This window comes from Neodiprion pinetum, chromosome 5 (genome assembly GCF_021155775.2).
Source record: "Neodiprion pinetum isolate iyNeoPine1 chromosome 5, iyNeoPine1.2, whole genome shotgun sequence".
In the NCBI taxonomy this organism is placed as follows: Eukaryota; Metazoa; Arthropoda; class Insecta; order Hymenoptera; family Diprionidae; genus Neodiprion; species Neodiprion pinetum.
The window spans coordinates 19,190,171-19,217,366 of NC_060236.1; the positions used below are offsets into that span (position 1 = coordinate 19,190,171).

A 27,196-nucleotide genomic window follows, 5' to 3' on the forward strand; every position below is an offset into this window, starting at 1 on the left:
AAATTCAAAAAAAAAAAAAACCTACGTTCGATGAAGCAAGTACAGCTGCCTTCGAAATTGAGGCCCAAAAGTCGAACGACTTTAGGGGTGGCACCCCGATTTTTTCAGGTTTGGGGAGGTTCAATCTTCAATTAAAAAAAAAAAAAACTGTATGTTCGATGAGGAAATTTATGCACCAAAAAAGCCTACACTTGGAGGTGGCAGCCGCCCCCTGCACAGGGTGACGGGTGGCATCCCGGTTTTTTCTTCAAGTACTCGACCTCCCCTATCAATTGGTACTAGTTTTAATCGTATGTTCGATGAGGGAAGTTGACCTCAAAAAACTGACCGGAAGTGAAAATTTTTTTTGACACTCCGGACAGGATCCATTGTCCATAAAGTCTGGCACTCTATTGACCACTATATTCCCCATCGATTCATATGCATTTTGGCCGTATGTTCGATGAGGGAAGATATGGTGCGGTCGGCTCCTGGACTAGTATTCTCAAACTTGAAATTCCTTGTTGTGAACATGACGACTGCCTTAGGTCTATAATAAAGCGAACAAATATGAGTAATTCTCCGGGCCATTTAACCAATAAATTTTTGAATAATCATGTATTTAAAAGTTAGTAACCGATTTCACCATTCAATCAAGTGATAGTAGGTACAGGTGGAAAAATATCCAGATTAGCTTGAAATTGCTTTTTCTATTACTTTTGTAATAATGATTACCTAAAGTTTACCGGGTTTTATTGCAATATGGACTCAAGTGTTACTAACAATTGTGCATTCTTTACGAGAAATTTAACTTCAATTAAAGCATTAAAAATTGACTTTCTGTGCCAGTCCCATTCTCCAGGTGATGAACATGTTAGTCATGTATCTCAGAAAACTTACAAGTACATAAGTTACATAGAAATATAACTATTTAATTTCATCCCTTTATTATATTACTCCTTCGCGCTGCTTGACGATGGTTTTATCTCCTAAATATTACCTTAAATTTTGTATCTCTTCTAGGAATTTATCTTGTCCTTTTTCGGTTACGGAAAGCCCCATTTGGCTAGCAGTCTTTATAAATCTTTAGTAAACGCCAGAATTATGAACATGGGTCAGATTGGAACTGGCTATGGGTGTATTAATTAAATTGTGAAATTGGAAAATGGGAAATAATTTGACATGAGATACTCGTGAAAAAGTAAAATTGTCATCTTTCTAGTGATCTATTCACAATGAATTTACTAGAATAAACAAAATCGCATTTTAAGCAATTAAGAACTTTGATCAAGATGTAAAAAATATATCGGATCAGTTTACTACTGCCATTACTATGCACATCTCGATCATAAAATTATAAAATCGATACTTAGGATTATTTGGTATTCAATTTACTAGTCAGACAACAATCAAGCCAAAGCTTTGGCAAGAAACCATTTGATGTCGCAAAATTCTTTGTCCTGACAACAAACAAAACGAAAGACATTTGGATTCCCTAATATGAATTTCAAACAATAGATTTTCAACCATCGGATATCTATTTAGAGTTTTGGCTTTCGTATTGTCAAGAATTTATACCTCACATGCCAAGCAATATTTACATAATAATAACAGTTATAATAATTTTGAAATTCGTTGAATTTCGAAATTATAAATACATCTGAGTTTACGAAATCGTCATATCAATAACAGTTATATACAGTTATATATTTACATGGGAACAAATAAATAAATATAATTCCGCATTGTTTCTTTTAATAGTGAAAATGATTCCAGCAAAAATAAACAACACGGACAAATTCTTTATCCTAAAATAGTGATAATCAAACGTTTAAAAGTTTCCATAAAAATCTGGCGAACACTGCCAAGAAAATTGCAATGAGAGCAAACAGTCTGTATTTGGATGGTTCGGATTGTTTGGTTTCGGCAACTTCAATAATACCAGAGACAATTCCTTTGGGCAGCGGAGTTCTGATCGACGCAGAGATTCCTTCATCGAGCGGCTGTCCTTTCATAGAGTGTTTGGTGGCGGATATGATTCGAACCTGAACCATCTTACCCATGAACCCATCCCTCATGGGCACCAAAACCTGTTCATAGAACTTGTTGTGCCCAACGAAGTGTTTCTTGTCGTGAGAAATCTCAGTGACGAGAACATTTTGAACCTGGCCAACTTTGTGACCGTACGGTTCGTAGGACTGAAAAAATTCGGACAACTTTTTCGTTCTCTTTTTGACTTCCTGAGCAGGAACCTTGTCCATCCTTGCAGCCGGAGTTCCAGGCCTGGGATAAAACTGGTTGATGAACAGACTTGGGAACTTGTACTTTTTGCAGAGGGTCATGGTGTCCTCAAAGTCGTTGTCTGTCTCGGTAGGAAAACCGCATATTATGTCCGTGGCAATGGTGACGCCAGGTACCCGGGCTTGCAGGAAATTAACAACCTGTTCAAAGTCAGCGCAGCAATACTCTCTCTTCATATCTGCGAGCACCTGATCGCTGCCCGACTGAACAGGGACGTGCAGAAAACTGTAGACTCTGGGATGTTGAAGAATTTTGCCCATCTCTTCAAGGTGCTCCAGGATGTAGGGGGGGTTTGTCATCCCGATGCGCATCATGCAGCCCTCGGGCACGACTTCCACGAGTCTCCAGAGGAGCTCCGGAAGGCTGGAGCCGATATCACGGCCGTAGGTCCCTGTGTCCTCAGAGGTAAGCCAGAGTTCACAGACGCCCTCGGAAAAGGCCTGCTTGGCACGCTCAATTATCTCGTCTGGTTGATAGCTGCCCAATTCGCCTCTCGCGTGCTTTGTTTTACAGTAGGTGCACTGGTTCAGGCAGCCTGTGTTTATGGCGATGATCTCGATCAGTGGGTTCCGCCTGACTTTCGGCAGGGCCAGCGAAGCTCCGCCGATTTTCTTTCCCTGCTCTTTCTTCTGACCCAGAAATCTAACCGAGTTTCCTTTCAACGTCTCCTCGACCACCTCGACCACCCGGTCGATCTGCTGGACGCCAATTACGCTCAGACCGGACAGGAAACCTGTTTTCGGTGCACCCTGAGGCACGCAGCCAGCGACTACAACGTGCTTGCCGCTGCATCTGCCGAGCTCGATTTCATTCCTGAAATGATCTTCGGCTGGGTTTTTTACCGTGCATGAATTTAACAACCACAGATCAGCCTGGCTTTTGTCCTCTGTCAAATTATAGCCGTACGCTGCCAGCTGACCAGCCATGTATTCGCTATCTGAACTGTTGTGCGTGCAGCCCCAGGTCTTCACGTAAATTGTTTGCGTGCCTGGAATGACGCTGGACAGGATTGTAGCCTCCGGAGCTTCGCGGATGTCCTTTTTTCGCTTGGCTCGCACTGTCACGTTTTTCTTCGTGCTGTAACGCTCCTTCGGCGTTATGTCCTGGGATGATATCAGGTCCTCGATGTCGTCTATTATGTCACTGCAGGGCGACGACATTTTGGAGAATATTGTTTTTCCTTAGATATTTTCGTGCGGATTCGAAACTGTTCAGCGATTGAGATGAGTATTTGTTGAGGTAATGTGATTTTCCACAGAAATACAGAAACTACAGCTGTTTTGTTTATTTTATAGGTTAGGATCGACTAAGTTAGGTTATCGGAAAGACGTGTAGTGGAGAGGACATGTGGCAATAGGTACGACAGAACTTATCTAGGGAGACATTGTCTGCTTTACCGACGAAAACGCTTGTTACCCGGCCAATTCAAAACATTCGATTTCATTCGAATATTTGAACATCGCCTGGATTGGCGCTGTCTGCCTGTGGTTAGAAATTTCTAGTCACTCGGCAGAATGCGCTCGTCGTTCGGCTCCAACCAGTGGTTGGAACACAAGGCAAGTGTCACAGAGTCAAAATCGAGTCTATTAACATGCAGGTATTCTCAAGGAGTAATGTGAGTCCGTTTGGTTAAATGTGTTCGGGCAGTGTAGAGCTCCTTCTCAGACATGATTTTCCATAATTATTCAAGAATACAACAACAGTTGTTATTGTACTATTTATTGATGTATCAACTTTCAGCTACTCGTACTAATTGTTATATCTTTTATTATTTACAGAATCAGCCGCACGCACCTCGAAACGTAACTTGAAAAGAAGCTCTATCTTTAAAGACCTCAATTTACACCAAGAGAATACCTTTAATTATTGTATGTAACTTAGTTCTACGCCTGAAATCATGAATACAATAAAACAACACGTATTGTACAAAAGTGTCAGGCTAAATAATTTAAGGGGGTGTCCTAATCGATTTCGATGTGTCTTGCATATGTACCTTCAAATATCAAAGTCTACGTATCTCAAACGCAAAAATGGTCTTAACAGCCCCATTGTATACAAAATTCTGAATAACCACACACCAACACATTTTCATTCGACGCAGAAATAAAGAAATGGCATAGTTTCTATGTAATCTCAATGGTAAATTCATAGAATTTATGCCATTTCTTTATTTCTGCGTAGAATGAAAATATAATGGAGTATTCTTGGTCAGAATTGCATATAAAATGGTCTTGTTAAGCCCTTTTTCGCGTTTGAGATACGTGGACTTCAACGTTTGGAGATATACATATACGTTAACATCGAAATCGACCAGGGCACCCCCTTAAATTATCCGGAGTAAAAAAAATTCTATGCACAGAAAAAAAACGTCGAGGCGAAAGCATTCAATTTTACAAACACGGAAAAACGTAAAGAATGTGATATTTTTGGGATAGAGAATTTATTATCAGTAAAATACTTATTAAAAGCTCGAACAACTGCAAACCAAAAAAACCGGAAACGACAAGTAAATCGATAAGACATAGTGGAAAAAAGGTTTGAACCAAAAAAACAAAAATTGCATTTGTCTGCTATAGTTTTTGAATCGTTGACCCTCGTTATTAAGAACGATGCGAAAGCGTTTTCCTTCCGGAGAATACGTAAATATGGCACATACGGAACTGATTTTTCTCGATTCTCGAAATCAGCCGATGATTTGAAAAGGATATGAGAGGCCTTAGCTTTCGCTATAGACAAGGAACTTCTTGTCTCCAGATCGATTTGTATCCACCCTCTCACAATAGCCAGGACTTCTTAAGATCGAACAATTAAGTAGTCAACTAGGGAATGCAATGAGATTTGTGTAGTGCCATTAAAATTCTTATTCGCAGTGACTTCGGAATAGTTAAGATTGTTTCCACTTGAAACATAACGTCGACGTGACTTATTGGAGAATCCATTCTAGCAACGTTAAACATAACTGAAATCTTCGTCAAGTATGAAAACATAATTTTATGCTGAACTTTTCTCGATTTACTTAATTCTACATTGCAAAAGGATGGGAGTAATCCTATGAAAATCGTTCCGGACAGTCATTCTGCTTCGACATTTTTAGAGCCCGAAATCTATCCGTCGAATAATCGATAGAACGCGATAGAAATCGGGTAGAACACGTTTCTGAATGATTGTCCTTAGAAATCCGAAGGGGACATCTAGAACACCGCAAATTCAATGTCTGAGAAAATACAAAGGGAATACTTAGATATTTTTTTCGGGCGTAATTTTTGACCCGCTGTTCGCAGCGAGTTTAAACGGTGCGCAATGGATTTCTATCAAGAAATTACTTCCATATGGCGTCTGAATGAATTACTTTCGACATTTTTCAAAATCAGCGAAGAATGAATCGAAAAAATACAAAGAGGTTAACTTTCCTTTTTGTCTCAGAATCAATTCAAATAACCCTGTCTGGTCGAATTGGATTCCAAGGAATGCAGAAAAGGCATTGAAAAATATCGAAGGGTCGACAGCTCGAGAAATTACAGAGGAAACCTTTCGTTTTTTTACTGTGATTTTTGCTGTTTATAGAGAGTTTAGACTATGCGCAATCGATTACTCTCGCAAAATTATGTCGATATAGCATATGAGGAAATGCATTCCAGCTATTTTCAGAGATCGCGAAAAACGGACTGAAAAGATACAAAGGGGTTAAACTTAAGTTTTTTGTCGAGGCAAAAACTTTTTGTCTCAGAATCGATTAAGACGACATCTAGATTAATTGGATCTCGAGGTATTTAGAAAGGTATTTGAAACATCGAAGCACCAACGGCTGAGAAACTACGAAGGTAATGTGACGAAATATTCCATTTTTCGATATTCCACTATGATTTACTGTTTGCAGTACGTTCAGACTGTACGCAATCGATTCTTGATCTCAATGAATTGATATAAGATCTCAATGAATTGATTCCATAGTTTTTTAAAATCAGTTAAAATTCAGCTGAAAAATTCTCAAGAGCTTAGCCGTTTTTTTCTTTATTTTCTGGGGTCGAATATTTCTAGCCTGAGAATCGATTCGCATGCTTCTCTTCATAATAATTGGACACTTAACGATAAGTAATTCAGAAAAAACATTCTGAACTATGTACGAATCTCAGCTGAGCGGTTGCAGCAAGAATTTTCTTTGCTTTGTGGTATAATAGCGTTCACTTTATAGTAAAATTATCCGTAATGCAGGAATTTACCAAGTTTTATAAAAACGAACAAAAGCACATATGTTTCATGTCTGTTTGTATATGCACGTATATGTATAGTTGTTTCATTACAGAGTTTCATTCACATTCAATATATTTATTACAGATTTTTCAGCGTTCTTTGTTGTTTGTTATTATGTAATCGTAAGTTTAATTTGTTGTCTTTTTCATATTGTGTACGAATGTATCATCTATTTTATCCATCATATTTCTCATTTCATTCATATATCTTTTGCTCTTATTTAGACATCATTTATCTTTCGTGTTTAATTCATCTATGAAAATAAAGGTGACAAAAATGTCATCCGTATAAGTCTGATGTGAATACGAAGAAGGAATATCGAATATGTATGCTGATAATCTCACTGTCACACCAAGTTGATACAGTCGGAGAAATCTTAGTACAACAATATTTTAAAACATGCGAGAATATCATACGCGTCAGACGCAGATGTCATTATTATAGATGTACGATTCTACTTCATTTCATATTATTGAAATATTGATAATTATTACCTACAATATCAACAGTGAAAAATAGGAAGGCACGAAAACACAACGATAACATTGAAAACGAAAAAAGGTGTGCAAAAACAGAATGAGAACATGAAAAATTAATTGGCGTCACGATGATCACGATGATATTCTGATGGTAGGAGTTTCAAAATGTAAAATGTATACATATAGGCATTAATCCAAGAGATGATATGAGACGGGGGTATACGGCGTATACACGAAAAAACACTGGCCTTAATTCTATAATTTTATACACTTATTGAAAACGCGCTCCCGAAAGATGCTGCTGTTTATATATCATTATATACTATATTATTAACAATAATAATCGTTATTATCATTTATATAATATAGTTCATGGATGAAACCACCATCCAAAATACGATCAGTATCGTATCAGTTTCTTTACCGCTACTATTCTTCCGTTTATCAATCAATAATTGTCACTATCATTACTGTCCTTTGTTTCCTTTTCTGATGTGTGATTTGATCACTATCTCAAATGTAATGTTAGTTGCAATTATTGTAGCTTACCAAATGGTGTATCAATTCAATATTCTGCATATTACAGCAATATTTAAATTTTACACAAGGATGGGACAATTCCCTCAGAATTTGCGCGCGTTTTTTCTGCTTACGTTAGTATGATTAATGTCAATCATACTTGTGTTATTATTACTATTACCATTGGATTATATTTATAGTTTCCTTATTTATAGTAATATATTAGTTATATATTGCAACGTAAACCTTATCTTTCTATATATTTATATAATGTTTGTGTGTGTATGTATAATATTTATATTATATATGTATTATAATAACAGATTCATAAGCTGAGATTGGTATCGTTCAGGGTTATAATATTAAATGTTATCATCGTCATGATCAGTATTTTTATTAGTATTATCATTATTACTTTTACTACCGTAATACTTACCACCTAAATCCTCTACTGTACAACATTTTACACAATTAATTAAAAATTTTAAGTTCAGCTTCAATGCTCTTTTGTGCTGTAATTCATGTATATTTATATGTATTTATGATAGCATGAACTTATAATTACGTCGAGACTATTTATAATATTTATATATATGCCTATAGTATATACCTATATAGTGTATACGAGATTATGTTTTCGAGTCATGAGATTGCACACTCTTTTATTTCAACGGGATTCGTGATAACATCGTATGTATGATACGAGGAAGATGCCGTTCGCAAAGAAACGTGAATTGATATTCCGTAAACTGAGAAAATTCTATCGATTGAAAAGTGTAATGCCATAGAACGGATATTATATTTTTTTCTATCTGTAATCACGAAACTGTAATACATCAAAGTTTCATTTGCAACACATTTCTAGTTTGTTAAATATTTAGGGCAGCTTGTTGAATATAAAATCAAAACATTAATATGGATCTGTGGAAATTTGTCAAAATCTTTAAATTCCGAAAAAAAAACATGAACACAGTAATCGAAACGTGCTCAAATCAACTGCATTACCTATATCGTTCAATTCTGAGTAGAACAGTTTTTCATTTTTTTAGGGGGACCAGAAAGCTCGCAATAAAAAAAAAGTTAGTGTTTTGTTGCGTTTCTTTTTTTCTCTGTAAACTCATTCACAGAATTGGAGACCTTTTAAGAATTAAGTATAACTCAATAATATACCAATCGCAAATCATTATCACAGAGAGTTTTACTGTGATTTTTTCTTCTGTTATTTAACAGTGTTTTAAAATCACGTATATTTTTAAATTCAATATTTTTTCCCTCTCTTTTCTTCGTCAAAAAAATTGCATAAATTGTTACAGATATTATTGTTTCATACGTTGCTTTCCTTTTTCTCCAGTAGTGGATTGGCTTTAGAATCCATTTTACATTCACGTAAATATTTCGGAATTTTTTAATTCCAGAAAGAGGTCATTCCGTAATATCATTATTATTATTGTTCGACATCCATAAAAATTTAATTGTAACGGTTTGGTCAAATAACAAATCTAAACACGGGATTTAAGAGAACCAAAAATTAGTATTTTTGGAGTATTCATTGTTAATCCATTAATGCCATTGTACATGAACTGTAATACGAGAAAATGCTGGCACTTTTTTAAAAAATATTACGATTTTTTGATTTTAATCTGCATTCTCTGAAAAGTAAAAAAAAAAAAACAAGCACACTTTTCTTCGGTAATGTGTGAGTATAATTTATACATGCATTGTTGTTTAGCATATCAAGTTGGAAAAAAAATGTTTGAAAGCGATGGAAATTGACGAAAAACCACATTGCGGTCTCATTTAAACTAGGAGAGTAACGAAGAAAAGATAAGTGAAAAAGGATTCGTACCTATTCATACTCAATATTTTACTTTATATATAAGATAATCGTCATGTATAATATAACAATATGTTAATGTATAAACTGGCAACAATTATATGTATGTATACAATAATTAACAGTCCTACAACTCTGTCTGAACACTTTGTCAATCTCTCTCCTCTCCATTTTCAGCTGTACTAACTTTGATTGTAATAATAGTAACTATTATCATTTATAATTCATATGCTTGTGGTGATTAAGCGGAGTGCTCAAGTTTGTGTGTGTTTCTGTGCGGACGTCATTTTAATTACTTAATTACAGGTAAGTAGGGGAGCTAATTCCAACACAAACTCGCGAGCTTCTGTATTGGTATTTAGCTACGCTACTCCCGTTGACTGTTATTGGAGTTAAAAATTATGTCCGATAGCTTACCCCATACATTAATTAATTAATCAAAATTAAATAAATAAAAAAACCAGCCCAATTCGAGACAATAATTAAAGAGGGTATGCAGCGCTGACTGGGCATTGAAAGGTGTGTTGTCCTTTTTTCGTCAAAAAAAAAAAAAAAAGAAACGTCATGGTAAGAAAAGTTTTAATGACTGAATTTTAATTTGTGCTTCTAACTTTGTGTAGAAACAATGCTGTGTGGCAGGAGAAAATCGAAGAAATAGATATAAAATGATGGGACCCTGGTAAAATAAATAAAAATGATTTCACACGGTAAAATTGTGCAAATGAGAATTTAAAACAAGAACTATAAGTTTTATTTATTGAACTGTCATATAGGCAACGTTAAGTTTATGATTCAGGTAATATCAACCTCAAAACATGTCATGTATGTATGTACAAAAAAAAAAAAAAAAAGAGATGAAAAGAAACCGTAGAATTAGACGAATTGACGATTTGACCTTGGAGACCCGCGCAAAATAAGACTATCTCACATAAACACCTTTCTATTAAATATTCTGCACGCGATTGAAGAGTTCATTCAGAGTAAACTGACATTTTTGGAAGTCTTCAATTTCAGATATCGAAGAATAAGTAGAAAGATCTTCCAACAGAAGTCAGATTTTGCCTAGAAACCTCACACACAAGTTGTAACAAAACCATAACCTGATAAAATCTAAGCCTTATAAAGAAAGATAATTTTTTTTTTGGTGAAATGCGTAATTTCGAACGCTGTGTTCCATTAAGTCATTTTATATCTCTGTCAAATATTTACGAAATAATTTGGAAGCGAGTTTTTCTTATTTGTTATTTATTTTTTTTTATTTTTATAATTTTAAACTAGACCTAAATATTTGATTGCACGAGTTCACAGAGAAAAATCTTCACCAGGATAGTCGGAATGAAACTTTCGTCCTTCATTATGAAGCCTATAACGAGAGAACCGCCACAACGAATTGGGTGCATAAAAAAAAAGCTCTAGTCTTTTGATCAACTGAAAAACAACACGATCTTACGACGAGCAATATTATAACGAATATTTCATAAAACGATGTGTCACACGGCCTTTGCTAAATGGTTATAAATTCTAAAGTACGGATGCTTCGGTCCTGCTAGCAGGAGTAGTTGCGGTTTCCTGAACGTGTGGCGTGGACGTCGAGTTGTTATTGTTGTTGCTGGCTTCCCCCGCGTGGCTTGAGCAATAAAATTTCTTGTGTGCTATGAAGGTACTCAGATAGTTAAAGCTGATGTCACATGAGTGACAATACCTTGGTCCAGCCTTAGCGGGGTCAAGACTCTCTTCGGGGGGCGGCGTGTCTTCGCGTTCCTGTTTCACCTTCCCGCCGCTACTCGGTGTCAGCGCTGTCGTCGCCGCCGGTTGCGGGCTGCTTTTCCTTACTTCGGCCGTTCCATTTACCGACTGCTGCTGCTGAACGACCGCTTCAGCCGCGGGAATCTCTTCCGGCGTCGTCGCTGGCGCTGGTTCTGGAGTCGTTTGAACCGTCGTTTCGTCCTCCAGGACACAGGTTATGTAATTTTCTTCCTGCCGGAAGAATTGGAAAATAAAGGATCATCGCGATATCTACCGGGATAGAATTTAAAATGGATATAAGTCGCGGTGAAATCTGGGGATTGTTAATTATTTCCCGCGGATTGGACAATATGTTAGGAGATCAATGAAAATGATTGGGAATTACCTAGATCGCTGAGAATCGTCGGAAATTAAAGTTAATTAATTGAAAGGACCAGACATTCATCCTAGGATTTAACGCAATCCGTAATTATTTACAAAAATTTCAGAGAACATTGGCAGCTCGACATGTACATGGAATTTTGGTCGATGAAGATGGATCAAAAATTCTAATGATAAGGTCTGGACGAGTAAGTGAAACGAAAATCGGGAAATGGTAAGCCTGAGATTACATTGTGCAAAGATTTATTTTCGGTCATCATCAGCATTCAGAATAAGCAAAAAATTCAAATGTAACGGACAAATTTCAGAATTCAATATGGCGCTTCTAATATACCGGAAAAAGATGAAAAAACAAACTGTTAACTTTATGAAAAGTTGTTTTCCTACGTTTCTAATTGGATTACAAGCTGGTTAAAACACAAAATCGATGAGAAAGTTACAGAACGGAAAATAGGGGACAAAGTATGGTAGACGAGTGTAAGAACCAGTACGAATTCGGTAATATTTAGTTGCTGCATGTACATCAGATTAGTGATATCGATTTTGCGATGAAAATAAGGAAACTCAATGTGACGAATAGGATACCATAGGTGAGACTTTACACAATTATACCGTCTTGTAAACATTTGTCTTAGGTGTCTTTAAAGAGAAATTGACTTCCGGACTGCAGTATGTAAGCGTTCGGAATGACGATAGAGAATCATTTTTATTTTCTCACCTGCAGGTCGGTCCCCCTCTTCTCGAAGTGCATCCTAATGTGCGTTCTCATACCACGAAGCGTATTTCCCTTATACCGACAAATCGTACATCGGAATGCTTTGACCCCCTGATGAGCATCTATGTGCCTCTGAGCAGCGCCAGCGGTCGGACTGACCAATCCGCAAACTGGACATGGCCAACTTCCGGTGGGTCCAGCGGTACAAGTGTGGCTTGCACCGGGCTCTATTAATGCCTGAAAAACAAATCACGCGAGGTGTTCAAAAAGTTCATTAAAGTCCGTCTAGAAATGTAATACTTTGATTTATTACAGTATTGAAAAAGCAGTCTATCTGAAAATGATTTTGGTAGCAGGTACCGACCTTGCACTTTGGACATCGAGCCTGATGCTCGAGGGGCTCGGACCTCTTGTTGCAATAGAAGGCTTGATGGGCATTCAGGTTGTCAAATGATGCGAACCTTATACCGCAAGGTGCGCATATCAGCTGGTACAAGGGCGGAGACGGCGTTCCCGAAGGCGGTGGACTGCTAACTGGGTTTTCTCTTGCCTGGCAATAGTGCTTTTTGTGCGCCACAAAGTTCTCGTGGCGGCAAAACACGATGTTGCATTCCTTACATCTGGAAACCACAAAAATTTGCGCCATTAAGAGACGTGAATTGAGATATTTTGACTCTCGTGGCCATATAACGGTTTCTTTTTTTTCAGCTTACGGCTGTTAGCTTTGACGCTGAAAACCTCGAATAAAAAGTCTGTGATCACATCTAATCGAAAAAGTGAAACAAGAGATTCAGGGTGCTGCTCAAAGGTTTTTTTTTAATAATATAAAGCCGTCGACAAACCTTGTTATTTTACGAAAAATTGTGCTTCAAGAAAATTTCGTATGTAATTCAACAAAACTACTCTATACTCGTTACTCTATACTTTCGTTTGAATAATCTTGTGAGCAAACAAAACTTGTTCGAAAGAAAATTGTGGTCGGGATGATTTCGCGCCACACGAATATAACATAAAATAATTTCGTGTCTGAATGTTATGTGCAAAATGAAAATTTTGTTTCGCAATCGGCCTATTTTGTTAAGAAAACAAAATTATACAATATCAGTGAAATGAATTTTTTTGCGATGTTTCATTCAACACCACCATCTGATGATCAAAAATGATATCAGTGCATTTAAAAAAAAAATTAATATTTACCGATATCAATACGACAAAAAACACTGTCCTAATAGGACTGTAAAAATTGTTTTCTGAATAGTCTGAGTAAACGCACAGTCAAATCGAATCAACATACTAGAATTTTTTATCCCTTTGTAACTATTTGAAATTGAAAAATTAATTTTGAAACTCTTGACCACAATCCTCGTATCTGTACACAGTCCGACTTCCCAATAAGAACGCCAAGGCGCCCGATGGGAAGAGTTTTTCCGCAAATTCGAGTACCCCACCATCTGCGCGATCCTCGCACACTGACAATGAGTCTCTCTGTGTCTCTCTTTCTTTTCTACAGGCTAGGCGTTCTTAATGAGAGTTTTGCAAATAAATAATTAGACTTTGGAGGTTGAGTCAGAGTAGGGAAAGTGCACGAGCGAGAAACTGGGGAAAGGTTCTTATTGCGAGCGTTCTTATTACGAGATCGGACTGTAAAATTTTTTCTCTGCGCTTTTAGAAAAATCATGGCAGCTTGAGAATTATTATAAACATGATTCATATGCGATGCCCAATTACCTCGTAATAAAATGAAGAAAAATAAAAAGAAAGGAGTTGACTCGGCATCCGTGCTTTGAAGAGAAATGAATCGACGCATAATGACGAACTACTCACCTGGAAACACCCTGTTTGACGAGTACACCGGGAACCGGGGGTGGTGGAAGCTCTGCTAGCCTGAGGGCGAGTTCAGTCGAAGGAACGGGTGCCGGGCTGGTTTGACCAGCGGGCAGCGATCTGGCCCTGGGACTGCTGGACCCCCTGGACCTCGGGCTGCCGGGGGGTGGGGGTAGCGAAGGTGCGGGTGAAACGCGGTTCTCCTTCTCGTCCTGGGGCACAAGAAACCGCCTGACGCTGAGATCCAGGGGGGCGGTGGCGGCGGCGGCGGCGGAAGGGAGGTTCGACGTAGAGTTCGCGGAAGCCGGTGTCGAAGGCTTGTTCGCCGCCCGGAGGACCGTCGGCGCTTCGGTCGTCGACGGCGGCGCCGTCAGGCCCCGTGTCATCGGTTGCAGGGCCCCGTTCGGTAGCAGGAAGCACGCGGTGTCGGGGGTCGGGAGCGCCGGCGCTGTTAGGACGCTCGCCCCCCGGAAGAGCGAGTAAGGGACGATCAGGATCGGGTTCGTCGGTAACGCGAGGCACGGCTGTGGGGGTGGCGAATCTCCAGGGCTCGAAGAGGCGGGGGGCGACGCCTTCAACGGGGGCGGCGGCGCGTCTTTGACCACGTGCCTCGTGCTGCAGTAGTGAGTTTTGTGGGCCCGGTACGTCTTCAGAGAGCTGAACCTGGGAATGTTAAAATCACAATCAGTGAGGGCCTTCGATTCTTTTGTTAATACCGTAACAGCATCAAAAAACTTAGGGGGGTACATACGAGTATAAGACGGTTAAAAAGTGGATGAATTTTTGGGAATCTACAACTTTACTACCACTTACTCGATGAACTTCGTTCAAATTTCTTTTAAATCAAAATTAATCGACAGGATTAGCATTGTTATTAAGAATAATGCCAACCTTTTGTTCGACGACAAAAACGGCTGAACTGATTTACTTCAAATTTGTAAATAACAGGCTTGGACAGTTCATCCTTCTTGCTGCGGCCTCAGATCTTTCACCAAAGAAAATCGGATGCTAACAAAGAGGATAAGCTGTTCAAGAATACTGTGTGATAAAAATACAAGACAGATCTTATACTTTAATAATTCAACTATTCAACAGCTGAAACGTCGTGTAACAGATGGATTTTATTGAACAGGATAATTAAAATAGTTATTTTCGTGGCAAGTGCGCTTAAAATAGGGATTTCTTCACAAGTGTAAAGTGCCGTAGGAGCCGAAGGCGAGTGCGCAAATTACATGAGTCAAGAAACCCCTGTATGCTCACATGTCACAACTCTAATTTTCTGTGCTACCTCCTATTAAAAACTAGAAAGTAGTCGTATTGTTGACGTAGGTAGCGCTGAAAAGGCTGTAAGTGCCTGCAACCAAAATTAAAAAAAAAAATAGAAATCCGTTTTTTCTCTGCTGCATGGTTATTTATCGTTTGGATTTTTTTTGAAGGAAATGGCACTTACAACCATTCTTAATTCTTCGTTTTAAGTGTCAAAGACCTTCGACCCTATACCAACCTAAAACTATCTCATAATGTTGTGAATAACTTGAAAAAAAAAAAACAACTTCAACAAATATTCTACGTGAATATTGGTATTCGGTATGTGCGCGTAGTATGCCATATGGCACCGTATTTGACTATCAGCTGATCGTTTTAGGCAAATTTTATCGATAATCAAGGTACGCTAAATCTTGAGCATACCATTATTTATCTATTTTGTGCCATCAAGTTGATTTATAGTGAAAAAAGAGAAAAGTAAAAAGTTGTAACGTTTAAATATGACCGTATTCGAGTAGGGTATTTTCTGCTACCAGATAGTGTCGCCCAATATAATAGATCTTAATAGCTGTGATCATATCCGCGTGTAGACATGATAGCATCTTGATAACGTTTGCGTTTAGTCTTTTACGACACACATATTTTAATTTTTGTTTATCAAACGTTATTAGCATTTTAGTGGAACCAGTTTCTTACTGTATCGCGGTGTATTTCTTATTTTGCGTGTCAAGCAATCGCTAGGATTAATGTGAGAATTCTTTGTCCTCACAGTCTTTAGAGAAAAATTTTATCGAGAAGCTATATTGTGTATCTCAGAATTATTTAAATGAGAATAACTCTCTGGGTAAAAAAATCTCACTTTTGCATAATGCATGATTCAGGAATGGCTTGACCGATTTTGTTAAGAATCGAATTAGTTCTACATTATGAAGAACCGCACCGTTGGAGACAAATATTGTAAGAATCGATTCATTCCTTTTCGAGATATCGTCGAATAAAAAACTTATCACGCGCACACATAAAAATTTACATATCCGAAAATTGTCGGAGGTGATTCTCTAGACCTGGAAACGATAAGACCTAGCGAAAACTCAACGTTTCATTTTTGGAGTGATTGTAATAACGCCCCTTGCGGGTATTTTCTCAGAAAAAAAAGGAGCGGATGTTGAGAATAGGTATAAAATATTTTCATGCGCTCCAGAAAAAGCCAAGTTTCAACAAAATCGGTTGGTCAAACTGGAGTGGCTTTATTTGTTAGAACCGCGGGAGATCGAAGAAGAGGTAAAGTATATTGTCACGAACCTGATATCGCAGTTCCTGCAGTACCGTTCGGCCTCCTCGTTCAAGAGCGATCCGTTAGAGGGGCTGCCTGGCGTCGTTGGGCCCGTTCCTGTCATCGGCGGTGGGACCGGCGAAGCTGCGTGCATCCTCATGTGCCTGTTGAGCGAGACCTTCTTGTCAGCGCTGTAGGAGCAGTGAGGGCACGCGTATGCCTTTCGTATATCGAACTTCCCCGATTTCTCGTCGTCCTCGTCGTTCGCGCTCTCTTCGTCGGCGCGCGGCCGGTGCGCGCAGTAAAACGTCCGGTGCGCCTCCAGCGTGCTCGCAGAACTGAACCGAATCCCGCAGGGTGGACAGATCAGCGGTGCTGGCCGCGAGGGTTCTACTGTTATTGCTTCCTTACCGTCCGTTGGCAGAATAAATAACCTCCCCGACGTTATCGCTGGATTTTTAGAAAAAATTCAAAATATTAGGGGGAAAATCGTTTTAAATTCACACATTTTTTTAAGCTTGTTTTTCCGAACGTGATTTGCCAATAGCACTGAAACATTTTCATTACGAATATTGAAATTCCTGAATGAAATTTATCCACCGATTTTTATTTACTGAAATGCTGAGATTAGAAAAAATTCCGAAGGTTCGAAGCCTTTTCAGCTCTCTTGGCAGAATGTATAACCTCACCGATGTTATCACTGGAGTTTTGGAAAAATTCCAAACATTAGGGTTAAGATCATTTCAAAATCACTCACATTTTTAAACTTTTTTTTTTTTGAGGAGTCTATTATTATCGAAAACACTGGAACAATTTCATTGCGAAAATTGAAACTCCAAAATGATGGGTTTCTATCAGTCAAGATTCGACAAGCTCATCGCAATTATTATTAAACTAAACTTTGAAGTGAATATCGTGATTACCACTATTATGATCATCAAATTTTACATAAACATAATTGATTCCAATTAATCTTTAAAAGACGAAGCTACAGCAACTATAGCTACTAACTGAGAAAAATTAAATTTTTTATGGCGTAAAAATTTCAAAACACACGTATGGTTACAATAACGCTTGAACAATTATTAAGATTGCAAAAAGGAGTATAAATAACTATTCAGTGCTGTTATAGTTGACAATGCTATTTCCTGTCTGTAGCAACGTTACATATGTTGAATGTAGCTATTTTTTCAGCTATACCAGACCCTAACATCAATTTAATTGTTGCACTAAAATCAAATTGACACAATAGATAGCAAAAAATATAATACAAGTGACCATAATAAAAAAAATAGGAATAAACGCAATAACACATGCTAGATTTTCTGATTACATCGACAAAACCCACTTTCATCTTATATCCAGAACTATATTTTTTGATTATGTTGAAAAACAAGTGAAAATAGTTCAAGACCTTACAAGGAAGGTATCCCAGGTCGATCGCTCAGATTTGATTTATTTTGTAATATGTTATAGCAGACTAAAAACTAAGTGACAGGTATTTTTTTTTATCTGCCATTAAACACTTTAAGGGGGTGAATCCACCCTCCACAGTAAGGCATGTGAAGGGGCGATTTGGCAGTTTCACCCACAAGAACATAATATTTTTTAACCAACAGAACTGCAAAAGTTTTCTCATAACAAGAGGGGCAAAATGTAATTTTCGTAATAAATAAAAAAAAAAAAAAAAACTGCCGAATCGCCCCTTGACATATCTTACATTGGAGGGTGGTTTCACCCACTTAAAGTGTTAAATGGCATATTCAAAAAAATACGTGTCGCTTAGATTTTAGTCAACTATAACATATTAGAAAAAAAATCGAATCGGAGAGATCAACCTGGGATATCTTTCTTGTTGGTAATTACAAACTATACATTTTTCTCAGTGTAATTTGGAGCTGAATTATCACTATTATCACTCTACTATCCGAGAATACATACGAACCTTTTTGAAGCGCAGCAGGAAGGGGTGGAGTAAGGTTAGCGGTCGACTTGTTATCCGGTTGGATAGTTAAAGCGGCGACAGTCGCGGGTCGAAGGGCAGGATCAGTCGCCAGACTAGCATTCAGTCTCAATTTAGGTGTAGCTTCATCGTCGAGCTTCATCTTCTTAGCTTGGACCGGAGATTCATCGAGTCGTCGAAGGTCGCCGAGGGCTCTGCGCGCCTCTTTTCTCCTCGACGACGACGGTGGTGAGCATCTCCTTGTCTCGTTCGAGCTCTTGACCGTCTCGATCACGTCATCGTCTGCGTCCTCCTTTCCTCGATGATTTTTTGGGCTCAGGTCACGGGTCGTTCGTAGTGCCGCCTCCCGCTCTTGCAACTTTTTTGCACATGCCTAGTGAGGATAATTTTTTGTTCTTTTAGTGTGCTTCTAGTTTCGCGAATAAATTCGGAATAGGAGAAACATCACCTGCGAACACGGCCACTTTTTTTTCAACCGTCGTGAAAAGTTCTTCTGTTACTTGCTTCAGATTTTATAATCGAACCGTTCAGGAAAACGCTTTGTAGTTATTTCGAAGTGAACGTTGTCGTATTCTGACAATTTTCAGTGAATTATTTGTCACATTTCAATTGACCTGATAAAGTTAATTTAACGTGGACAACATAACAGTGCTATGATAAGCTAGCAGAATTCCAAAAAATTCGACGAGGCACTGAAAGAGAGTGACCAAGTTTACAGAGAATTCATTCATTATACATATAGACAGTATCTGTTTATTTGTTCAAAGTACATACCTCGATTTCCTCAGCCCTGTTGCCGAGCCGCTTGCGCACATCTTCGGGAAGTACGGTCTGTAACCTCGGTCGAATTTCTTCGGCTGAATTCAACCGTGGAGGCGGTGGAAGACTGGACTCGTCCTCCCCAGGATGCGCCGCAGGACTAGACACCCCCGATCCACCGCCGTCGATGCCACTGCTTACCGAAGGGGTTTTCTCTGAATCGCTCCACTCTTCATCTTCCCCTGCAGGAACAGAAAACGATGTTATTTATTACAATTTAAGATAGCAGGGTTAGGTAAAATGTTACGCTTCCACTACACTCCGGGAAAACTCTCCTCAAGGAAAATATTACTCTTCAGAAAGTGGAGTTCAATTGCAGAACACAAAGGTAAAGAAAGACCAACGACATAATTACTCGGAAAAGGAGGTGTCCAAAGGTATTTTTCAACGTTTATCAACATAGTTTAACACTTGCGATAAAAAATCGAAAATTTAACTCTGGCAAATGTGCCATGAGCTTTTTCAACCTCGGTGCCGAATTACTCATAGAACTGTTCATATCTCGTCAGATGGATTGAAGTCACATGTGTTTCAATGTGATTACCACATTCTCCAATAACTTGGAATATTTGAGCATGCTGACTCCTGACTTGGAGATTAAACAGAGTATGTTCCAATGCATAAAAAGTTTGGTTTGTTGCGAAAAACGACATCAGTGAACAATCATCAAAAGTCGCGATGAGTCTATAAGCAGTGGGTGGAAATCTAGTCAAACTACCTCTGGCAAAAGTAGTAGGTTGGATAAGTATCACCAGAGGACGGCGAGCAATCCGAGCGGACATCTTTTCAACGGTCATTTTCACTTGGAAAGGAATGAGCGGTCATCGTCAGTGCGCCGGATCCCCGATGGTAATTCTTTTCAATTGCGGTTGCATGCAGCGAAGGTAACCAAAGCGGCCAAGCGCTCGCCCTGCAGTCACAGAGGTGGGAGTTCCCCGGGGCTCTTAGACCTCGGCGCTGGTCGAGGTGGCCCGGAATATATCTCCGAGGGGGAAACACGGCCGCTATTAACATATCGTCGACCCGATAAACCTTTCTGGGAAGCGATACCATGCGCCCGACCCCAGGTTGTAGGGTTGGGGTTCGATCATCGCGTGTGTCTCTGTGTGGCTGAATACCGATGCACTTTTCCCACTTTGGAAACACTGGCTGGGCGTTCGCAAAGTTCACTCAGGAACGAGCCCTCAACTGACAGCTGATGGTGAAAATTTAGAATTATAAAAGGTCAGGCGGCCCATCACCTCGAATGTCATTGGTTCGAATTGTCAAATTCCTGAATTGTGATTAGTAATTTCTAATGGTTAAAACTCAGAACGGAACCAATCTTCCTGGTATGACTGAAAATTGGTAACGATGGAAGGTTTCGTCCATTTGGAGTATCGAGTCTTAGAAGTAATGTATTTTGAAATACTTCAAAATTTTTATCAGATTTCTATAAAGATCTTTAGGCACTTCTGAATTTGACATGTCGGACTTATTGTGACATCCAGTAATGTCACTATTCGAACAAATGAGATTCGATGTGACGGTCAGTCTGAACTTTGACAGTTCAAAATTCTGTCCCGCATTCCAATCGACGCTGATATCGGGATTGCTTTTGGGGTTTCAATCCGTCTTCACACCTCGGTCTTGGTCTGGATGCATACTCTCATCATCAGATCCAATCGAGTTTTGTCGCTGCTTCAGTGTGTCTAATGCAAATGGGTACGACACGCAAGAGAAGGAATGAGGAGGACCGCGTGACCTCGCCTCACCCTCTTTCGCTCCTTCGCCACCTTCTGCCCACTCCTGTACTGTTCGGAGTAAGTCCTCAACCGGTGGATAAGCTCCCGTAGAAGCGCGACGAATGAATACGCGCGCGGTGCCGAGATGTGTTGCTCTCGCTGCTCGTCCTCTACAACCAGCTTCTCGCTCCGAGGAGCACAGCCCGGCACTTGTGCCAAAGCTTTTCTACACGCTCACTCGAGATATGCTAATGCGGTGTCCTGATCGTGACAGTGGCCCTGCTAAGTGAGAGCTCAAGCCGTATCCTGCTGCACTGCCTGCTCCCGCCGCTTCTTCTCGGCATGGTGTTCTGATCATAGGTGCCTTGGAAATAATTGTCTCTTCTCGGTAATAAACTCGCTCGCCGATTAACGCCTCTTCCGAGTAATCAAACTGATCAGAACCTTCCGCTTGCACTGTACAGAAGCTGTATTAAGCTGGTTGCTGCGCACCCAGTCTCTGGTTCAGGTTACAGTCACGTGGTTTTTGGTATTCTGAATTTATTGCATCCCAGTCGACTCGGCAAAGAAGACAAGGAATATCTGATAGCATCCAGGAAAATCTAAACTAGGCAGGAGAGGCGAGGTGTGGCCCGATCCGGACAGCTGGAACGAATGGAGCAAGTATCCCAACTTCAAGAAAGAAATAAGGAGAAGGGTTCCATCAGCCATCAAGACTCATAGCAGAGAGTTATAACTCTGTCCACTCATCCCAAGTGAATTTTAACGGCGTTTCCTTCGCAATCAGTTTACCGCTTTCTGACATTCAAACAAAACCTTATCGCATTTGACTCCTGCATGCCGTCGCCTCAAGGAAAGTTAGCGGTGGCGAATAGCTAGGTCATTTTTCCACTCAAGAATCTACCATGGCGACGAAGATCATACGGCTCGCTCGTAAAGAACATCGAAGAATGTCAAAAGCCGGTGCCTGGCCGAGTCGCCTCGGTGTCGTTAACCCTGGTTCGTCGTCCATCGAGTCAGTTCGACGGCTAATCATCGGTTATCGGGTTTCCGTCTATGTAGCGTCTGGCCGTCCAGCTGTACTTCGTCTACTCTCCTCTACATCGTAGGTCTCTGACAGATTACCCAGCGTTCCTTCTTAATTTATCAATAATTGGTGTGTTTGTAGCCCCATGGGATCAGCCGGTGAGTCAACCGGTATTTCTGGTGAAGACACCGCCACGCCACGACTCGGCACCCAGGTGCGATCAGAACAGACTGACATGACTGTCTTTTATCCCCCTTTCCAAATACCCGATTGCTCGCGTTCTTTTTTCCTTCTTGGAACGACCTGAACGGTTAGTCAAAAACTATAAAACGGTTTACGAAGAGAGACAGTATTTTTTTTTTTTTCAAACTATTTCACTATTGATTGCAAGTTTGTTGCAGGTATTTTATTAGATACCATCTTTAACGATTTCCGATTGATTTCTCTCCAGTAATCACCGTAGAGAGCCAGTCGCAATTTTTAGAGTTGAACCGCCAATCTCATGATTAAGCAGAGATTACCGTCAGACCAAAATACGTCTGACTGCGGTTCAACGACCAGGTGGAATTGCAAATACTACGAAAGACTATGATAAGATCTAGTTTTACTAAGAAATTCCAACAAACGTTCGAGCGTTTGATCACTGGCCTTCTGTACGGGATACTATAAATCTGGTGAATTATTGGATTCTCGTGAAGACGTAATGGTCAAGAGGGTTCTGGTTTGATAATGGGTTTATGGTGAACAGCAATCAAGACGAATAGATTTTAAGGTTCAGAGTTCCGATTCCGCACTTCTGTGAGTTCGTGAAGAGCAGTTCATTCGAGTCACTGATTGGCGTTTATCTCTAGGCGGGAATAGCGTGGTCCAACCAAAGGAGAGGTTGCACCAGGCTGGTTTCGCCGTATCTTCCGAGGCATCTGTCACGCGGCTCACACCGGAGGAACGAAGGAACGAACGCACGAGCTCTTAAAAACTCCATCTTTGCCACGGACGGCGTTGAATATGCAGAAGCAAGATGGTTTATACGTGTTGTCGATTAAGCCTGAGACGAGGCAGTCATTAAGCGATAGCCTGGCACGACGATGGCGACTACGTGTAACCAATCGAGGTCGTTCAAGCAGGTCGCGCGTCGTCCTCGAATATCTTCTTCTTCTTCTTCTTCGGTTTAAGAAGGAGGGAACAAAGCGAGGACAACGAGGACGATCTGTAACCGCGAAGAGGCGAGGAGAGGAGAGAAGAGAGTGAACGGACCCTGCAGATGAGCGCTGACTGCGAGCAGCGCGACTCGTTCGCATCCGTTCGTCTAGCGATCTAATCGGGAATTCCCGCGCCGTGTGCCTAATTAAAGATCAATATCTGACCGATATTATTGCACCCCCCGCCCTGTAGCAGGTTATTAAATTCCGGTATCTCGTGATCTGCTGCCCAGACCGGGGCCCGGTCCTCTATATCTGATCCCGCCGGGCCCCGAGATCTCCCTCGCCTAACAGCGCCCCCTTTTCCCCCCTCTTCACAGCTCTTTCACTCCCCCACTGTCACGAGGACGACGTCCTTGAAAGGATTCGCCCTCTTGTACCACCGGCTAGTTTCGAACCAGTGAAACGCTTCGCGCTCTCGATGAGAGATTGTACCTTGAGACTCCGACTGTTTCGTCGTCTGGTTGGATCCGCGCACCGTGAAAATCATCATTGTCACCGACAATATTATACTTGTATGCATAGGGGAGATCTTAGAAAATTTTTTAGATTTTTTTCTCATGAAATGGCAAATTCATTATATTTTGACCCGAAATTGGTATCATCTTAAAGAGCAGTCTTGTTTATTACAGAACGCACTCGTATTCATTTGCTCAAACGATGTGATTTTTTAGCGAGGCGATTTCAATTATTTTTTTTGAATTTTGCCCAAATTTAAAGCACGCTCATGTTCATCTTAAAACACGATACGTCAAAGTAAAATTTACCACAGTCTATTACTTGTATATTTATTGACTCAGCATAATGATTTTTAATAATTTGTTTTCAGGTGAGATGATAATGAAGCTAAATCTTATTTAGAATTGTGAAATGAATTGTGTATTTTAAATAATTGAATCTTTGAAAATGTATGGATTATTCACGACGAATATCTGTGCTGCGTGATTCAAAAAACCGATACACTAAGTTACTATCTACTGAATTGGTAGCGGTTCTTTTTTACCTTATTCTGTACGGGAACGGTGTTCAAGGGTATGGCACGATTCTTACAATTCTCAAGGTGTGAAAAGGTACAATTTATCCAATGCAAGTTGTGTATATTCAGAGGTCATGTTTCTCACCCCATCTCACACAAGTTTTGCGGTATACGTGTACATGTACATGCACCTCGTGTCATAAATGAATTCACAAAAGAGCTGTTTCTTAGCTAGTCAAATATCGATAGCTATATTTGAAATACGTTACTTTAGGATGCAGAGATCTCAGATTCATGATGAACATTCATTGCTTGAAGTAAATAAACCAAATTAAGGTCAGTAGTTCAATGTGAATGATTGTTGAGATTTGCAATTTCAGTATGATAACTATTTAGATTCTCTGACACAATTATTACTGCAAATATACTACAAATTCTACCAATACAGTATAGGACTGGTCCACGTACCGCGACGGCAAATTCATCAGTTACCATACCACATGTGACTTTTTAGTATACTCTTTTTCTCGTGATGGGAGTGTAAGAATAGAATGAAAGAAGGAGCGGAGGAGGAAGGATAAAAATAAGAAGAGCACGACTCGTTAATATAATTATTCATGTGTGATCAAGGTGTCGAGACACCGGAGTGTCGGTATCTAATTGAAAAACGTTCCTGTGGCGAGGCGCGACTGTCGGAGGAGGAGTTTCTGACACGGAATGTGTCTCACTATCACGCTCCTTCTTCCACTCGCCACCGCTCCACCTACACACCATTCGGATAATCCCTTTGCGGCGGCAACAATTCAGGAGGAGAATTGAAATTGCGTCAGAATCTATGCTGTCGAATTTTAGAATTTTCGTAAATAGTGAAAACCGTGTTTTATCTTTTTAATTTCAACCTTGAGATAGATTTTACAACGCTCTAGAAATTTCAGACATAGTTTCACTCTATTTCATGATTACTCACGAGATCAGAAATTACTGATATGTAACATATATATGTCAGCTTACATTAGAATTCCAGAGAACCAACGACACTATAACTGCGGGTGAGATTAGAACCTTGTGGATTTTTCATCGTTCTCGAGAATTCGACAGAAGTGCCTCATCGGAAGCGGCAGACTTTATATGCGGTGTAAAAACTGCCAATCTATAAATTCATGTCATGCACGCGGCGTTGCAATCACGACTTATGTCGTTCCTCTACGTCCGAGTAGAGAGCACGAAGTCACGGAGTGGCCATAACCCGCGCACTGTGTACACAACGTGCGAGACTCACCCCGTTAATACCGTCCTCAGCCCCCGAGTGCGAATCGACGAAGAGATTGAACGCACGGTCTAGCCGTAAAGAGTTAGTGCATGCTAGCCTGGCGGGGCGCGGTTATTCAATAAAAACGAATAGGTTGATTTAGCAGAGTTTTTCACATCTTTGAGAAGCCAGGTGAGTACATACATCAGATACTCGCAGTTCCCCGATTATGAGGAGTACTCATTGACTCTAAGACTGACCTTAGTAGACTTCAAGAGAGTAGAAAACACTTGGCACGATTTCGAGTCACTCCTACATCAACACTTCCGTCAATGACATTGTCAGGTGTAAACTAATTACAGCCTATTAGGTTTGTACCCATGTATTTGTACACATCCTGGAAAAGCCAGCTAAATACATCAGGTACTGGAAATCCGTTAATTTTTTAGAGTATTGGCGATATTTACTCCAAGGGTGAACTTAGATGACTTTAAAAGTATAGAAAATACTTGGCATGTCTTTGACTCAGTTTTGTATAATCATTTCGAAGATTGGAAAGTGTAATCGAATCACTGTACGCCAAGTTCAAACCTCTTCAGAAAGAAATACTTTCGAAGATGCTCGTGACTGGATCGATCAGCCGAATTGATTATTGGTTCCCGCGGTATTATAACGAGCGTGTCGAGGGCTGTAAGGATGAGAAATACGAGGTGGCACCGCGATCTGAGCTGAGCTGAGTCGAGCTTTATCTCTAGACAGCTATTCCGACCCTGCGCAGTCCTGCAGGCCTTCCAACCCATTCGCGTAACATTTTATCTGTTATAAAAACTTTGACTTAAACCACGAGGGATGATAATCGTATACGGTTATCGATACTGTGTACAATCTCCCCCTTTCTGTCTTTTTCGTTTCTTATATACACGTTTATTATTCTTATCATTCCAACGTTATCTTTTAAAAAAAATTTTAAACGTCACTTGCTCTTCGAAACTTTGAAACCGCATTGAAAAGGCGGAGTGAAAGAAGAAGAAAAAGCGCTGATATGCCACCTTGTGTTGGAAGCTTCACCTTCAGGGATGACGATACTATGTCAAAGCGTATCATCAGTGGGTATTAGTTCTGATTCCACGATCCTACTCTCTGTCAGTGCATGCCGATTTCGACGAGCGGGCGTGGGTGGTACTGGGATGAATGTTCGTGGCAGTGCCTCGCGATGATCGAGGGTGAAGAATCGAGGCAGCCGATTGTCTGAGGGAGTGAGTACGCGGAGTGGAGCTGCAGCCGCGACTTGAGCAAACTGTCCATTAAACCAACGAATGGCCGCGATTGCAAGAGAGGATAATGCCGCAGTGGGTATAAGTCTCGGGCGTCGACGCCGTACAAAGCATAAGCAATAACGGTACGATATCCCTGCCTATCGGGAATAATTACTTTGAGGCTTCTCCCTATCGCGAGGCGAGAAAAGAAGAAGAAGAGGAAGAGGAATAAAGAGGGTATGGGTACAAGTGAGTATAAGTGACTTCACCGTTCCCCCTGCGTTCACGTTCCCGGAATCAGTATTTACTGTGACGCGATGAGATAACCCGATCCGGGACTACGAATTATGGTTTCAATATGACGACGCGATGCTTCTTCCTTTCGTAACCCGTCCTCCCCGAATATCCGCTGCAA

The 27,196-nt window shown here is 40.1% G+C and overlaps 2 protein-coding genes and 1 long non-coding RNA gene across 6 annotated transcripts in view; 1 reads left to right on the forward strand and 2 right to left on the reverse strand.

Moving 5' to 3' along the window:
* Nucleotides 1-715: 715 nt before the first annotated feature.
* On the reverse strand, nt 716-3,638 carry LOC124219411 (threonylcarbamoyladenosine tRNA methylthiotransferase). Its single transcript, XM_046626920.2, has one exon. It carries the CDS (start codon nt 3,438-3,440, stop codon nt 1,803-1,805), a length of 1,638 nt encoding a protein of 545 aa, XP_046482876.1. The 5' UTR covers nt 3,441-3,638; the 3' UTR covers nt 716-1,802.
* Nucleotides 3,639-3,811: 173 nt separating this feature from the next.
* LOC124218604 (uncharacterized) lies at nt 3,812-7,235 on the forward strand. Its single transcript, XR_006883121.1, has 2 exons — nt 3,812-3,895; nt 4,059-7,235. It is a non-coding gene; the product is annotated as an uncharacterized lncRNA (long non-coding RNA).
* Nucleotides 7,236-8,956: 1,721 nt separating this feature from the next.
* ush (Zinc finger protein ush) overlaps nt 8,957-27,196 on the reverse strand; it is a 123,411-nt gene continuing 105,171 nt past the window's right edge. For 3 of the 4 annotated variants that reach the window (XM_069135934.1, XM_069135935.1, XM_046625204.2), the window contains exons 3-9: nt 19,306-19,532; nt 18,514-18,904; nt 16,598-17,018; nt 14,030-14,692; nt 12,570-12,825; nt 12,209-12,442; nt 8,957-11,340 (exon numbers count right to left, since the gene is read on the reverse strand). In XM_069135934.1, coding sequence (XP_068992035.1) covers nt 10,885-11,340; nt 12,209-12,442; nt 12,570-12,825; nt 14,030-14,692; nt 16,598-17,018; nt 18,514-18,904; nt 19,306-19,532 — 2,648 coding nt within the window. In that variant the 3' untranslated portion in view covers nt 8,957-10,884. The remainder of the gene's footprint in view (nt 11,341-12,208; nt 12,443-12,569; nt 12,826-14,029; nt 14,693-16,597; nt 17,019-18,513; nt 18,905-19,305; nt 19,533-27,196) is intronic. The other variant, XM_069135936.1, reaches the window with a different exon arrangement.